The 14,936-nt window shown below is 32.6% G+C and overlaps 1 protein-coding gene and 1 long non-coding RNA gene across 11 annotated transcripts in view; one reads left to right on the top strand and one right to left on the bottom strand.

Moving 5' to 3' along the window:
- Positions 1–1,649: 1,649 nt before the first annotated feature.
- LOC142226675 (ral GTPase-activating protein subunit beta) overlaps positions 1,650–14,936 on the bottom strand; it is a 31,676-nt gene continuing 18,389 nt past the window's right edge. For 6 of the 10 annotated variants that reach the window (XM_075296793.1, XM_075296797.1, XM_075296794.1 and 3 more), the window contains 7 exons: positions 12,387–12,623; positions 12,090–12,230; positions 6,124–6,738; positions 3,041–3,724; positions 2,495–2,983; positions 2,186–2,441; positions 1,650–2,121 (listed from right to left, as the gene is read on the bottom strand). In XM_075296793.1, the coding sequence (XP_075152908.1) occupies positions 2,007–2,121; positions 2,186–2,441; positions 2,495–2,983; positions 3,041–3,724; positions 6,124–6,738; positions 12,090–12,230; positions 12,387–12,623 (2,537 nt within the window). In that variant the 3' untranslated portion in view covers positions 1,650–2,006. Of the gene's footprint in view, positions 2,122–2,185; positions 2,442–2,494; positions 2,984–3,040; positions 3,725–6,123; positions 6,739–7,412; positions 7,431–12,089; positions 12,231–12,386; positions 12,624–14,936 lie in introns of all 10 variants that reach the window. The other 4 variants (XM_075296796.1, XM_075296800.1, XM_075296802.1 and 1 more) reach the window with 2 other exon arrangements.
- Positions 13,145–14,491, top strand: LOC142226676 (uncharacterized). Its single transcript, XR_012719721.1, has 3 exons — positions 13,145–13,576; positions 13,632–13,890; positions 13,970–14,491. It is a non-coding gene; the product is annotated as an uncharacterized LOC142226676 (long non-coding RNA).

Below are 14,936 nucleotides of genomic sequence, written 5' to 3'. Positions count from 1 at the left end.
AAACATAACATAACATACAAGAGTAGCTTCCACACTTTCCCTTGTTATGTGATGTTGATATTTCTTAGGCCGATTTGCTTTAGTCTGGTAGGTTGTAATTGTTTTGTCATCAAGTCTGCCAATTGATCTTGAGTTGAAATTTGATGAACTTCAAGTTGTTGTTCGGTTACTTTTTCGCGTAGGAAGAAATATTTTGGGCTGATATGTTTTGTACGTTTGTGGTATCCTGGGTTCTGAACCAATCGATCAGCGGCAGAATTATCAACATAGAGTGACGGAGTTTCATTTAATCAAATCAATTGCTTGTAAAGACGTTTAAGCCATATAACTTCTTGGTTGCTTCTGATGCAGCAATAATCTCAGCTTCAGTTGTCGACGTTGCTACTATAGGTTGTCTTTGGCTTATCCATGAAATAATACCATTTGCATATTTGACAACGATGCCGGTTGTAGACCTTCCAATTGTGGATCAACCTTCGAAATCATCATCACTGAAGCCTTCTAATCCCCGATTCGCTTTATTGATGTAGTAAATACCGTAATTGACTGTTCCTGATATATATCGAAAAACCCTCTTAACACGAATTATGTCTTCTTCTGCAGAACATTCTAGTGTTCTTGATAGAAATCCGACGGAATATGCCAAGTTAGGTCGTGTTCCAAGCATTAACATAGATATATGATGGCTCCCACGGCCTGTCTATATGGAAAATTTGAAATAGTGTTATTTTCTTTCTCTATTTCGAGTGAATGTCTTTTCAACATTGGCGACTCAACTTGTCTACATTTTGAGAAGCCAAAACTTTCTAAAATTATTTTTGCATAGCCTTCTTGTGTTAAATTTATTCCATTTTCATTCACTTTAAGTTCAAGTCCTAAGAAATAGTTTCCTTCTTTTATAGTTATTTTGAATTCGTCTTGTGTACCTGCTGCTTTTATCTGGCAAGGCCGATTAAACGTCTCAAAAGTTTTGAAAAGCTCCCTGTTATTTGTCACATGACAGATGGCACCATTACCTATCCACCATTCATTTGGGCAATTGTCTTTTAGTGTATTAATCTCGTTGTCAATTAATGGCAAAATATGATAAGATGAATACTTTATATCTTCAGGGTTATTCTTTGCCAGTTTAACGTCACTGATCCATTTTTTACAATTTCTTACCCGATGTCCTTTCTTATTACAGTAGTTGCATGTATCATTTTTCTTCTTCGTAGTGGTTTTTGACCTTGATTTATTTTTTGTGCCATTAATCGCCTTTGAAATTCCTCTGGTACATATAAAGTTGTGCACTCATTTCTTCGAAATGCTTCTCTTCGTTTTTTGTTAGTAATATCCAGCATGACTTAAATGTATCATACTGGTCCGGTAAACCGGTAATTGAGCCTCATATCATCCTTTTAATCCATTATTGATTTCGACCCATAAGCTTTTCAATTTTCCAATGTGTAGACTTACATCTTCTTCTGCATTCCAGGCATATGAGAAAAAGCCAATGCAAATCTTGAAAGCTGGTCATTTGATCTTGCTTCAAATTGAACTTTTAATGATTCCCATGCCTCGGCCGCAGTTTCTTTACTATTCTCGATTTTCGCTTTAAGGACATTTTTGCCACTTTTGGCCCTTACATATAAAACTTTGTTATATCATTAGTTAGCAAAAATAGTTTATTTTTCTTTTAGCTTAGAGAAAAAAGAAATAATCTTTGTATATTAGAAAGTCACATTTATAAATAGATAGTAGAGAAATTGAATAGAAAATAATACTTAAATTAGCATTGGAGTTATTTTAACAAGTATACTTAGAATACTACTCTAATAAAGACATAGAGAAGATGCATAAACAATAAACAACCCATGTACCCAAAAAATATAAAAATTAAGAAGAAAAAAAAAGAATACAAATATACTTTTTAAGTATATAGTAGTTAATTTTAGTATATAGAAAAATAAATAGTTTATATTAGACTTATAATATAGAGGATGTATGAAGTTTAAATACTGTATTCAAAATGAAGATTTGAATAGATGAGCCAATAATTCTGGTTCTGATAAATCCATTTTGTATTTTTGTACAATATCTTGAACCTTTAATCGGCGTCGGACATGAGGCGGCTGAAAACTATAAAGGGAATGAGGATATTGTGTTAATTACAAAACAAGCAAATCGAATAGGATGTCCATACTTATCATTATCCAAACGCCTTCTCTTAGCCATATTATGAGCGGTCTGTCGAACAAGATTGCCCACAACTCTTCTGCTCAATACCATACCATCCACCAAAGGTGTGGCAAAGCTCATGCGTCCAGCTGGACCTTGTAATTTTACCCTTAATAGACCCGATTGCAAAGCATGTATGAAAATTACATGAACATCGGCCGCTTTGGGAATTTGTAAAATATTTTGTTCCTCTCCTGTCTTCGTATATTGCAATAATTCCTCTGAAAAGAAACGATGTATACCAAAGATGTATATAATAAAAGACCAAACTTACCTATGGGGAAATTCAATAGGTCCTCAAAAGATTCCAACCACACTAAAAATATTTTAGCTGGTGGTTGGGCCAATAATGTGGGTTTCATGGCGTTTGCCTTACGCCTGGTAGGGGGAATGGGATCCTTATTTTTGTCCAATTCCAATGATAGATTTCGAGAGCGTTGCGCAGAGTTTCTATTACCTTCAGCCAAGTTACCTACATCCACCGATGCTCGTGACCAAACATTGGTAGTAGAATCTCCACTAGATGACTGACAACAGCCATCTGTATCTGAATGTAAATTCCATTCGGTTGGTACAACAAAGGCTATCTCAGAAGACACATCAGCCCAATATAAAACTTTATTTTCACCATTGAATTTAAAGTCATTGGAAAAATTACGATTTTGGGATTTATCTTCGTTTTTAGTCGTATTCGATTTTAAAAACCAAGAAGTACTAACCAAACCAGACCATCCAGAATGCTCGCTAATATCCACTGGCCAACCTAAAGGAAGATTTATTTAGCCAGCCCATTGAATTACTATTCGAGATGTATACACACCTAAAGTCATTAACATATTTCCAAAATGAGGATCCAAAGTTCGCATATTCTCTTCATTCATATTGCCTACGATTTCCTCTGCCGTCGATTGACCAGCTTTGACATAGAACACATGTACGGTGTCATAAGTACGAGCACTCAATTTATCCAATGCATTTAATTCTGCAGCAAAATTTGTTCTCTTAGTATCCAAGACAATCAAGGGTCTTTGTGGTGGGGCACCCAAGGTTTCTGCAGGGCTATTGGGATTCCTCTCTTCAAATGTTAGAAATCCAAAATGGGATAAGAATAAACGAGCAGCTTGAAATTCATGACACACAGTAGGCGGTACACTTTCCTGGGCATGCGATAAGGAATCTGAACTATTATCCGTCTCTGCCCAAGCCAATTTCTCATGAATTGTTTGATTTTCCAACATTGCTTCCAATTGTTTGATACTTTCTGTACCATATTGTTCACGTATTTGTTCAAATGTTGGTATGGAGAAATCAGCCACACAGGGCGTTACTTTCTCAACACCTTCGGGGAAATGCTTTTGATCAAATTCTATACGTTGCGGTACCTCATTCATAGGTATGGGTCTACCGGGATTGACAGCATGATATTTTGTACCAGATTTACTACGTGGTAAATGTCTTAATTGCATTGTCCAAGCATGACGTCCAAATGGGCCGCGGATAAGTACTGCGGATTCATAATAGAATGAGATTAGAAATAAATGTTTGCCACGTAATGCCTCTTATCCAACTTCAATGCACACTATTAATTATGATTTCCACTTTTTGCGTATTTCTAACGAACATCGTATGAGTGAAGAGTGGAGCTTTCTCATTTTAATGAATGAAGCACTTATTGAAAGGGATTTTTTTAAGTGTTCACTCTTTATAAGCATTCCAAAAATATCCTTTGCGATCGTAAGTCCTCCTCATAGAACGAAAGTCCAGGCGGTATGAATTTTAAATATCCATCACCATCGATCGCTTTCAATAAATTCCCCCTAAATCACGTCCACGCAACGGATTCCATAAACATGTGATAGATTATATATCTCTCTCATTTATTATGTGCCATTTTAAATATAAGTTATCAGATTTTCGATCCTTCAATTAATGCGTTATGAATATAAACGGACCATTTTGTACCCTATGTTGCCAGAATATAACTTCTTTGATATTAATGAAACTGCGTTTACCAGGAATACTGAACTCAGAACCACATACTCAATCAATCTAGGCCTCAATTGCACGATTGCTACCAAAAATGGTAGATTTTGTACTGTTTGGTAGATTAGTAGAATTTTTGATGTATTGGTAAATTTTCAAAATATTCTCAAAAATTTTTCTATAGAAATACAATTTTGACAAAATTTTCTATATAAATACAATTTTGACAAAATTTTCTATAGAAATGAAATTTTGGCAAATTTTATAGAAATAAAATTTTGACAAAAATTTCTATAGAAATAAAATTTTGACAAAATTTTCTATAGAAAAAAAAATTGGACAAAATTTTCGATAGAAATAAAATTTGGACAAAATTTTCTATAGAAATAAAATTTGGACAAAATTTTCTATAGAAATAAAATGTTGACAAAATTTTCTATAGAAATAAAATTTTGACAAAATTTTCTATAGAAATAAAATTTGGACAAAATTTTCTATGGAAATAAATGGAAAAAAAATTTTATAGAAATAAAATTTTGACAAAATTTTCTATAGAAATAAAATTTTCTATAGAAATAAAATTTTCTATAGAAATAAAATTTTGACAACATTTTCTATAGAAATAAAATTTGGACAAAATTTACTATAGAAATAAAATTTGGACAAAATTTTCTATAGAAATAAAATTTGGACAAAATTTTCTATAGAAATAAAATGTGGACAAAATTTTCTATAGAAATAAAATTTGGACAAAATTTTCTATAGAAATAAAATTTGGACAAAATTTTCTATAGGAATAAAATTTTTACAAAATTTTCTATAGAAATAAAATTTTGACTAAATTTTCTATAGAAATAAAATTTTAACTAAATTTTTGATAGAAATAAAATTTTTACAAAATTTTCTATAGAAATAAAATTTTGACAAAATTTTCTATAGAAATAAAATTTTGACTAAATTTTCGATAGAAATAAAATTTTGACAAAATGTTCTATAGAAATAAAGTTTTGACAAAATTTTATATAGAAATAAAATTTTGATTAAATTTTCTATAGAAATAAAATTTTTACGAAATTTTATATAGAAATAAATTTTTGACAAAATTTTCTATAAAAAAAATTTTTACAACATTTTCTATAGAAATAAAATTTTGACAAAGTTTTCTATAGAAATAAAAGTTTCTTTTTTTGGTAGAATTTTTTCCAAATTTTGGTAGATGGCCGTTCATCCGTTTATTTGCTCTTCGCATGCTAAACATCTGAATATTTTCCAGATCTGCCAGACATCGATCGGTTCAGATTTAAAAATTAAAAAATATTGATTAAAAAATAAAGAAATCGATTGCTATGGAAGAAACCACAGATGGAGAGACAGAACGGATAAATCATCTTAAAATTTCGCTCTAATCCAGAATATACATCCACGGAAATCAATTTTTAAACATATTGGATCGGGCGTCTAAAGCTCGTATGGTCGATTATTTTGTATTAAACAGATGTTTCCATGATTTTTAGCCTATATTTCCGCCTGAAACACTCTAGACTGATCAGCTAATTACAAATTTCCTTAAAAAGTCGATTACTCTGAACTAAACACCATAGGTTGTCACGCCACATTTATATTACCTATATTGCAATCTGTATATTTGCACAGAAAAACATTGAGTGATGTTACAGAAGTAGACATCCAAGCTACTTGCTTGAGATCTAAATACATGAGCTATTTTCCTTCCGAGTTATGCCAATTTTGATGATTTATTGACAATTTTGAGTCGAGTGAAAATTGAAGAGTCGAAGAAGACGATTTTCGACAATATTACTGAGAGGGGATAATCCACCGCTGCCTCCCACCGTATTATTCTTGATAATAACGTGCATTAGTAATTGGATAATCTAAAAAAACTATTATCCCAATACTTACAAGTCACCGTAGGTTGTGGGTCTTGATCATTACCCAAAGGCTCTTCCAACAAAGCCAATATTGTTGAATTTTCCGTAACAAAATATTTAAATTTCGAAATGGCTTGTTCTGTGGAAATTGAAGAACCATTTGTTGCATCTAAAGAATTACAATGTTTCATCAATGCCACCTCGTCCAATAACGATGATATCGATTCGGGTCCGCATTCACTGGGAAAATAACCAACTTGTTCCAGAATAATTGTCAATAAAGCCTCAGCAGCATCACGAACACGCATAGAAGCTGGTTTCAATTCCTTTTCATCTTTATATTTTGGTATATCACCGGATTTACCAATACTTTTGGTACCGGATATACCCAATTCAACCACCTCTAGTACGGTTTGCAAACAATCTTTATCCTGCAACAAGTAGGGGTGTTGCATCAACCATGCCGATGTACATTGAAATGCTGCAACTATGGTACTATGAAGATCTTTACTGTGGGCCTGTGGAGGTCTTGAACACTGATAGCAAATATAATCGCAAATCCATTTAACAGCTCGTTTACATTCCAAGGCGTCTGTGGAAATTATCGTAAGATTTTGACTTGGTTCTTCAATTTTAACTAAGGTTTCTAGGTTTTGTATATTTTTTTGGAGTTTGGTTTGGTTTTGTTTGTTTTTTGGTGAGTATGTGTGTGAATAAGTATGATTCCATTCAGAGACCATAGAAATTGGATTTTGTACCAATTATTATACCACAACAATTTCCAATATGGACCCCACACATAATGATTTTTATATATACATTTTTGTTGTTTTGTTGTATTGAGGGGAGGTTGAAATGAGTGTATGTATATGGTGGGTACACATATTTTGATTCGAGATCGGTTTTATATATACGTATTTATATCAAAAGAAAAAAATGTACAAAGAAAAATATGGAAAATGTATGATGATAATATATAACCCAAATTATGAACCCATGATATAATTTTTTTTTAAATTAAATTTTTGTCCATATTGAGAGCAGTGACGTTTAGTTTCGTTATAAAAGGGTTTGGTAGGGGGTGGGGGGCGAAAAGAAGAATGTGGTGTATATTAATTTGAGAAATACAATTATTTCGATAGAGAATTCGAATTTGTTTGAGAATTTTGAAAATTTCGATATCGAATTCAAATTGATTTGAGGTGTATGTGTATATGGGGTATGCATGGTTAAAAACAAATTGAAGATGAAAAGAGAAAGAAAGAAAACAAAAAAGAAAGAGAAACAACCTGTGTTAGTCTTGTCATGATTATTAATTACCGTTAGTAAATTTCCGAGCTGCAGCATTTGATTATTATTATTATTATTATTGAATATTTTTGTTGTTAAATATTTGTTGTACAAAGGCAAGGACAATTGATGAAAGATGAATGTTGATGGTATTTGGTATGCAGTTTGAATGAGACAAATTAACAAAGTACGAAAATTTTCAAGTTTTATTACGCATATATTACAAGAATATATAAATGAATCAATATATATGCGGAGGAGGTATATATAGAGGATTTATTGAATGAATTTTAATATGAAAATGAGACAAAACAAATGCGAGTATTGATGACGAAATTCAAATGGAAATTAAGATACGACATAGATTTCCAGGATTAGTAGTATTGAAAAGAAGAGAATTGAAAAGAACAAGAATAAGAAAAATTTTGTTAGGGTTTTACAATTTTTGTTTTGTTAATTTTGTTATTAAAATAATAAAAAAAGCTACTTCTACCCATTTTACAAAAAAAAAATCGCTGTCACGATGAAATTCAAGTTCGCAATAAAATTCAGGCTCATGTTCCTTAATCATAAACAAGTAAGTAAAGTCTAAAGTCGGGCGGGGCCGACTATATTATACCCTTCACCACTATGTAGACCAACATTTGTATTACCATCTAGAATTAAAATTTAAATCGGCTAACGCTATCCAGTTAATTGGAGGAAAATCCCATTGAAAATGGGTCTAAAATATGAAGCATATTTCCCCAACTCTGGTGTACGTATATATGGGAGATATATATAATCTGAACCGATTTTGACTAAATTTGACATGCATAGTTAGAATAATAATTCTGCTATCTCTGCAAAATTTCACGTAAATGGGAGTATAAATTTGGCCACCGTGGTCATATGAGTGTAAATCGGGCGAAAGATATATATGGGAGCTATATCTAAACGTACCCCTTGTGCAAAATTTGAAGTAAGTCAGGGCAAAACTCTGGCTTTTAAGGCCACATAAGTGCAAATCGGGCGAAAGATATATATGGGAGATATATTTAAATCTGAACCGATTTTGATCAAATTTGGCACACATAACGATACCATTAAACGTACCCCTTGTGCAAAATTTGAAGTAAGTCAGGGCAAAATGCTGGCTTTTGAGGCTATATAAGTGCAAATCGGGCGAAAGATATATATGGGAGATATATCTAAATCTGAACCGATTTTAACCGAATTTGGCACACATAACAGCATCATTAAACGTACTCCTTGTGCAAAATTTGAAGCAAGTCAGGGCAAAACTCTGGCTTTTGAAGCAAGTCAGGGCAAAACTCTGGCTTTTGAGGCCATATAAGTGCAAATCGGGCGAAACATATATATGGGAGCTATATCTACATCTGAATCGATTTCAACCAAATTTGGTACACTTACCGATACTATTAAACGTACTCCTTGTGCAAAATTTGAAGCAACTCAGGGCAAAACTCTGGCTTTTGAGGCCATATAAGTTCAAATCGGACGAAAGATATATATGGGAGCTATATATCTCAGACTTTTCCTTCTTGGCGTTACATACAAATGCACAAACTTATTATACCATGTACCACAGAAGTGGTGAAGGGTATAAAAACAAGACGAGGTCTTAACTTATAAGGAGACATACTAGACGGATATGGCCGTAAATATGGATATATTTACTCTTAGTTTGGGGCAACTTGCATAAATCCCTCGAAAATTATAGTACAACCAACTATGACAAGACTAAACAAGTATATACGGCCGTAAGTTCGGCCAGGCCGAAGCATATGTACCCTCCACCATGGATTGCGTAGAAAGTTCTACTGAAGACTGTCATCCACAATCGAATTACTTGGGTTGCGGTTGCCGATGGCAAGGTATCTTAAAACTTCGTAACATCGTCTTCTAAATTACAAGGTAGTCCATACGTAGTATATATTAAACTAAAAAAGGCCGATTAAATAAGTATATAATTAAGTTTAAAGTTTCTATAGAAATAAAATTTTGACAAAATGAAATTTTGACAACATTTTCTATAGAAGTAAAATTTGGAAAAAATCTTCTATAGAAATAAAATTTGGAAAAAATTTGTATAGAAATAAAATTTTTAAAAAATTTTCTATTGAAATAAAATTTTTACAAAATTTTCTATAGAAATAAAATTTGGACAAAATTTTCTATAGAAATAAAATTTTGACAATGTTTTCCATAAAAATAAAATTTTGGTAGATTATTTTTGGCTCGAGTGGCAACCATGAATATGAACCGATATGGACCAATTTTTGTGTGATTGGGGATCGGCTATATATTACTATAGACCGATATGGACCAATTTTGGCATGGATATTAGCGGCCTTATACTAACACAACGTTGCAAATTTCAACTGGATCGGATGAATTTTACTCCTCCAAGAGGCTCCGGAGATCAAATCTGGGGAACGGTTTATATGGGGGCTAAATATAATTATGGACCAATTCTTGCGTGTTTGTTAGAGACGACACTCTAACACCATGTTCCAAATTTCAGCCGGATCGGAAGAAAATTTCGTTTCTTAGAGGCTCCGCAAGCCAAATCGGGGGATCGGTTTATATGGGGGCTATATATAATTAAGGACCGATGTGGACCAATTTTTGCATGGTTGTTAGAGACCATATACTAACACCATGTACCAAATTTCAGCCGGATCGAATGAAATTTGCTTCTCTTAGGGCGATCGCAAGCCAAATTTGGGGGTCCGTTTATATGGGGGCTATATATAATTAAGGACCGATGTGGACCAATTTTTGCATGGTTGTTAGAGACCATATACTAACACCATGTACCAAATTTCAGCCGGATCGGATGAAATTTGCTTCTCTTAGGGCGATCGCAAGCCAAATTTGGGGGTCCGTTTATATGGGGGCTATACGTAAAAGTGGACCGATGTGGACCAATTTTTGCATGGTTGTTAGAGACCATATACACCATGTACCAAATTTCAGCCGGATCGGTTGAAATTTGCTTCTCTTAGAGCAATCGCAAGCCAAATTTGGGGTCCGTTTATATGGGGGCTATACGTAAAAGTGGACCGATATGGCCCATTTGCAATACCATCCGACCTACATGAAAAGCAACTACTTGTGCCAAGTTTCAAGTCGATAGCTTGTTTCGTTCGGAAGTTAGCGTGATTTCAACAGACGGACAGACGGACGGACATGCTCAGATCGACTCAGAATTTCACCACGACCCAGAATATATATACTTTATGGGGTCTTAGAGCAATATTTCGATGGTTACAAACGGAATGACAAAGTTAATATACCCCCATCCTATGATGGAGGGTATACAAAATAAATAAATCGGTCGAACCTGACAATCCGGACTGTTCTGGTTTTGTGTTCGCACTTTCGCCACATTTAAAATGGAATTTATATTCACAGTATGGCGGTAACGCAAAACAGGTGATGGATCTTATTTTGCTGACAGAGTAGTTTTCGGGTTTGCCTCACGTATCATTACTTTTAAACCATTTTACACAAAATTCACATTCACGATTAAATTCACGTTCGTGATAAAATTCCCAATAACGATAAAATTCCCAATAACGATAAAATTCAGGCTCATGTTCCTTATTCATGAAAAACAGGAATTGTCAGGATCATTTTCGTCTCACGAGAATTGTAGTGGAAATTTCCCCTACGGTTATGATCACTATTATTACTCTTACTTTGGATATATTTATTCTTAATTTGGGGCAACTTGAACAAAACCCTCGGGAACTTAAGTACAACCAATTAGGACAAGACTAAAGAAATTAAAATCGGCCGAAGCCGACTATCCGGCCTATTTTGGTTTTGTGTTCGCACTTTCGCAATATACAAAATGGAATTTATGTTCACCAAATGGCAACGCAAAACAGGTGAGGGTCGTACTTTGCCTCGGGGTTGCCTCACATTACCTTTATTACCTTCATGGGTTGAATTTATATTGTACCAAATAACATAAATTTCGGATGTTGGTTGGTTTGATTGGCAATAATTAACTCTTAAGTATATTGTCTACTACACAATATTTTGTTTTGGGCATATCTTGTCGTTGTCGCAAAAACATAAGCCATGTAATTTTGGATTCTGTGGCTCAAATATAAGTGAATTCAAATGCGCCCAAATTTTGCGAATTCAGGTAACCAGAACACGACAAAAAGCCAGTACACAATGCGAATGCGTTTGCCAGAATAGACCTTTATATGATATTCTAATTCACCTATTATAAAATGTTATTAAGAATATGAGTTTTTTATCCTGCACAAAAAATAATATAATTTAGCTTCAATCACAATCAAAATGGTATCATTTTGTAAAATGTAATGTATTCCAAAACCAAAATAAATTATATGCAAAAAGTCACATCAGATCTATATTTTCACGTTTTACAAAATGGGTTAATCTTTCAAAACACTATTTACATAACATATAGCATATACACTTTCACATTTCTACAAATAAAATGCATACATTCCCAAATAAAATACGCCGAAAAGGGGTAAAAAAAATCCCAAAAGTAATGAACTAAGGAAACAGTATAAGATGTCGAAAATGAAAACAACACAAACCAAAAAAAGCCCAAAAACCAAAAGATTGATTAAGAATAAAAACACAACTAACGCTTCTCAGCAAATAATCTAAATCATAGCGGAGAAAAGCTTAGATCTGACAAATAACACTTACCTGTATCACGAATAAACAAACGGGCCAATCCAGATAACAATTCCAAGGCAGCTAATGAAACATTCAAATCCGTTCTCCATGAGGAAATCAAACGATGACAAACCAAATATGTGGCATGCACGAATAAGGCATGGGCATTATCTAAAATTTTAAAAATTGTTTATATTACAATTAAGTAAATATTAATTGTTTTTCCATTTAAAGAATTCTAAAAAAGACTGCAGCATAAAAAACTAATTAATAAAAACTTTAAAATATTAAGTAAAATTTAAACAAAATTAAATAAAAATTATTTACCATAACCCGTAGCTGTTTCAAATTCATGTAATGCTTCCAATGGCAAATCGTCGAACAATGTTAAGCTGGGATAATCATGCTGAGATGCACTATCACGAGCATTCAATGTATTTGAACCATGATAAGAATCGGCCGCTGTTGAGCCAGCAGCAACAGAATTGCCAATGGTGGCATTACTTTGACCTCCTAAACTAGAATTGCCAACACTAGCTATGGATGCAGATCGTTCAGAAAAAGCTATTTGCAGGGGTTTAATCGTAGGTTTTTGGTATACAGAAGATGTAACATAAGATGTAATAAATAAATGTATATGCATGAAACATAAAAATAAAAAATTAAATTAATTAATTAAAATAAAATTTGGTAAAAAGATATAGTTTACAAAACATAAATATTTTATCTAATAGAGGCAAGATAAAAATAGCAGGCTGGTCAAAACTTTAAATATTTTCGTGATGTGGTTTGTAGATAACTCAAAAAGAAAACAACTTTAAAAATGTGTCTACCCGTGTAAAAATTGAGAGATCTAATCATGTCTAATAATATCAAATTATATATAATTATATCTGCTCAGATATGGTTGTAGATATAAATAGATCTACGGAGATATGTTATGTATAGTGCTATATATGATTAGATCTGGTTCAAGATCTCATTATATATGTTGTTATATCTATTTATATCAGTCATATCTGGTAAGATCTAATTATATATCTTCATATATGACATCATATCTAATTATATATACTATATATAGCTCCATATCTAATTATATATCGCGTTAAATCATGAACCAGCTGTGTAACACGGATAAAAAAATATTTGAATATGTTTGTGTGTAAAAATAATGTGTTTGTTACGAGAATACTAACGTGATATACTTGGTTACAAGCACGTATGTTTCGCACATCAAACAAGTGGTGAACATAACCAAACAATCTTTATATGTTGTGACAGTTTCAAGAAACCCTTTTAAATATCATTTTGAAGTGTCTTCATAAAATGCTTAACTTTCAGACACAACTGTCTTTTTGTTTTCAAAAATGTAACCCCATAACTATCACCATTAGCAACGCCTGTTGTTATTAAATTTGAAAAAAAAATATATCAAATATTTGATAATGCGAGTTTCATATTTTTATTTCATATAAAAATCTCATTTTTCGAGGAAGATAAAGGAGTATGAGAAGGTAAGTTTATTGTTTTGTTCCTATTTTTATATATTGAATATTTTCTGTGTTTTAGGAGGATGAATTTGTGGTAGTCCAGGAAAAGATTAAAAGAAGACAGCGGAGCAATGTAAAGATTTGTGACCAGGCCATATCCGAAGTTGCGATAGAAGGAAGTATTATCCAATTTCAAAAATAATACAAATTTGGAGATGATTTGGATTGTGAATCGGATACATTCCCGTGCAATTATTCATAGTATGGTATTTGGAGCTTCGCACAAACCATTCAATACAGCGCTGGTTTAAATTATTGGGTACGAGAAGCAAATTTTGGTAAGTATATGTATTATTTGCAAATATATCTTTAAATATGTTAGACTGATAATTCTTCTGTATATTTTATATTTTTCAGAGTTTTCATACCGAGTAGTCAAATAAAGGAATTGCGAGACTCATTTAAAGAAATGTTTGCAGAGAGCAATGTACTAACGCCTTGGGAAATTTAAATGCCAGAACCCTTGGTGGCTATGTATATATATTTTGTTTTTGCTGTTGTTGTTTTTTTTTTTAATTCGTAGACTTTTATACCTAGACTTACATATAATGTACATATGTTTGATCCAACTTATAATATTAAATACTCTTTTCATTATAAAACCATTAAATAAATCTTTTTTATTAATTACTGTAATTTCACTAATTTTGGAAATTTGTAGATAAAATTATATATAATTAGATATATTAACATCTAATTATATCAAATTAGATATAATTAGATGTGGGCCAAATTTGAGATCTGGTCAGATCTAATTCCTTTAGAATTAGATCTGATCAGATATTACCATTTTTCGGATCTGTCCAGATCTGCCTACATATACTATCATATCTAATCAGATATGGCAGAAGATCTAATAATATCTGGCCAGATCCACCAATTTTTACACGGGTATTAATAGATTTTCTACTATTCGCAAAAGTTCCTTTTGAACTTTTTAAATTTTTCAAGTATATCAATTTTGTGGTTTTTGGAGAGTTAAGAGATAATTTGGAATATTAATTTCGCTCCGTCTCCCATTGTGCGACTTTAGTCGTATTTTGCAACCTTTTTGGCACCACTCGACTTTTTGTGTGACTTTCTTTTAAATCTCCGATATATGGCGTGCACAAAGAAAGTTTTTAATTTTGGACAAGTATCAATCCTTACATCTGAAATGAAAGTTACTCCTAATATCTACGGAATTCTCTGATTCTGAATTGGAAACCTATTATGTCGAAAAGAAGCAAAGTTTCAAGAAGCTATTTCAATGGGAGCTCCAATCGAAAAGAGTTAAAGTTGTTTCCAGATTCCCTTCCCTTTTGGCACAAAAGTCGAAGCCGAC

The sequence above is a fragment of the Haematobia irritans genome, chromosome 2 (genome assembly GCF_050003625.1).
Source record: "Haematobia irritans isolate KBUSLIRL chromosome 2, ASM5000362v1, whole genome shotgun sequence".
Lineage (NCBI taxonomy): Eukaryota > Metazoa > Arthropoda > Insecta > Diptera > Muscidae > Haematobia > Haematobia irritans.
The sequence above is the reverse complement of the archived record's forward strand: the minus strand, read 5'-3'. Positions and strand labels throughout refer to the sequence as shown.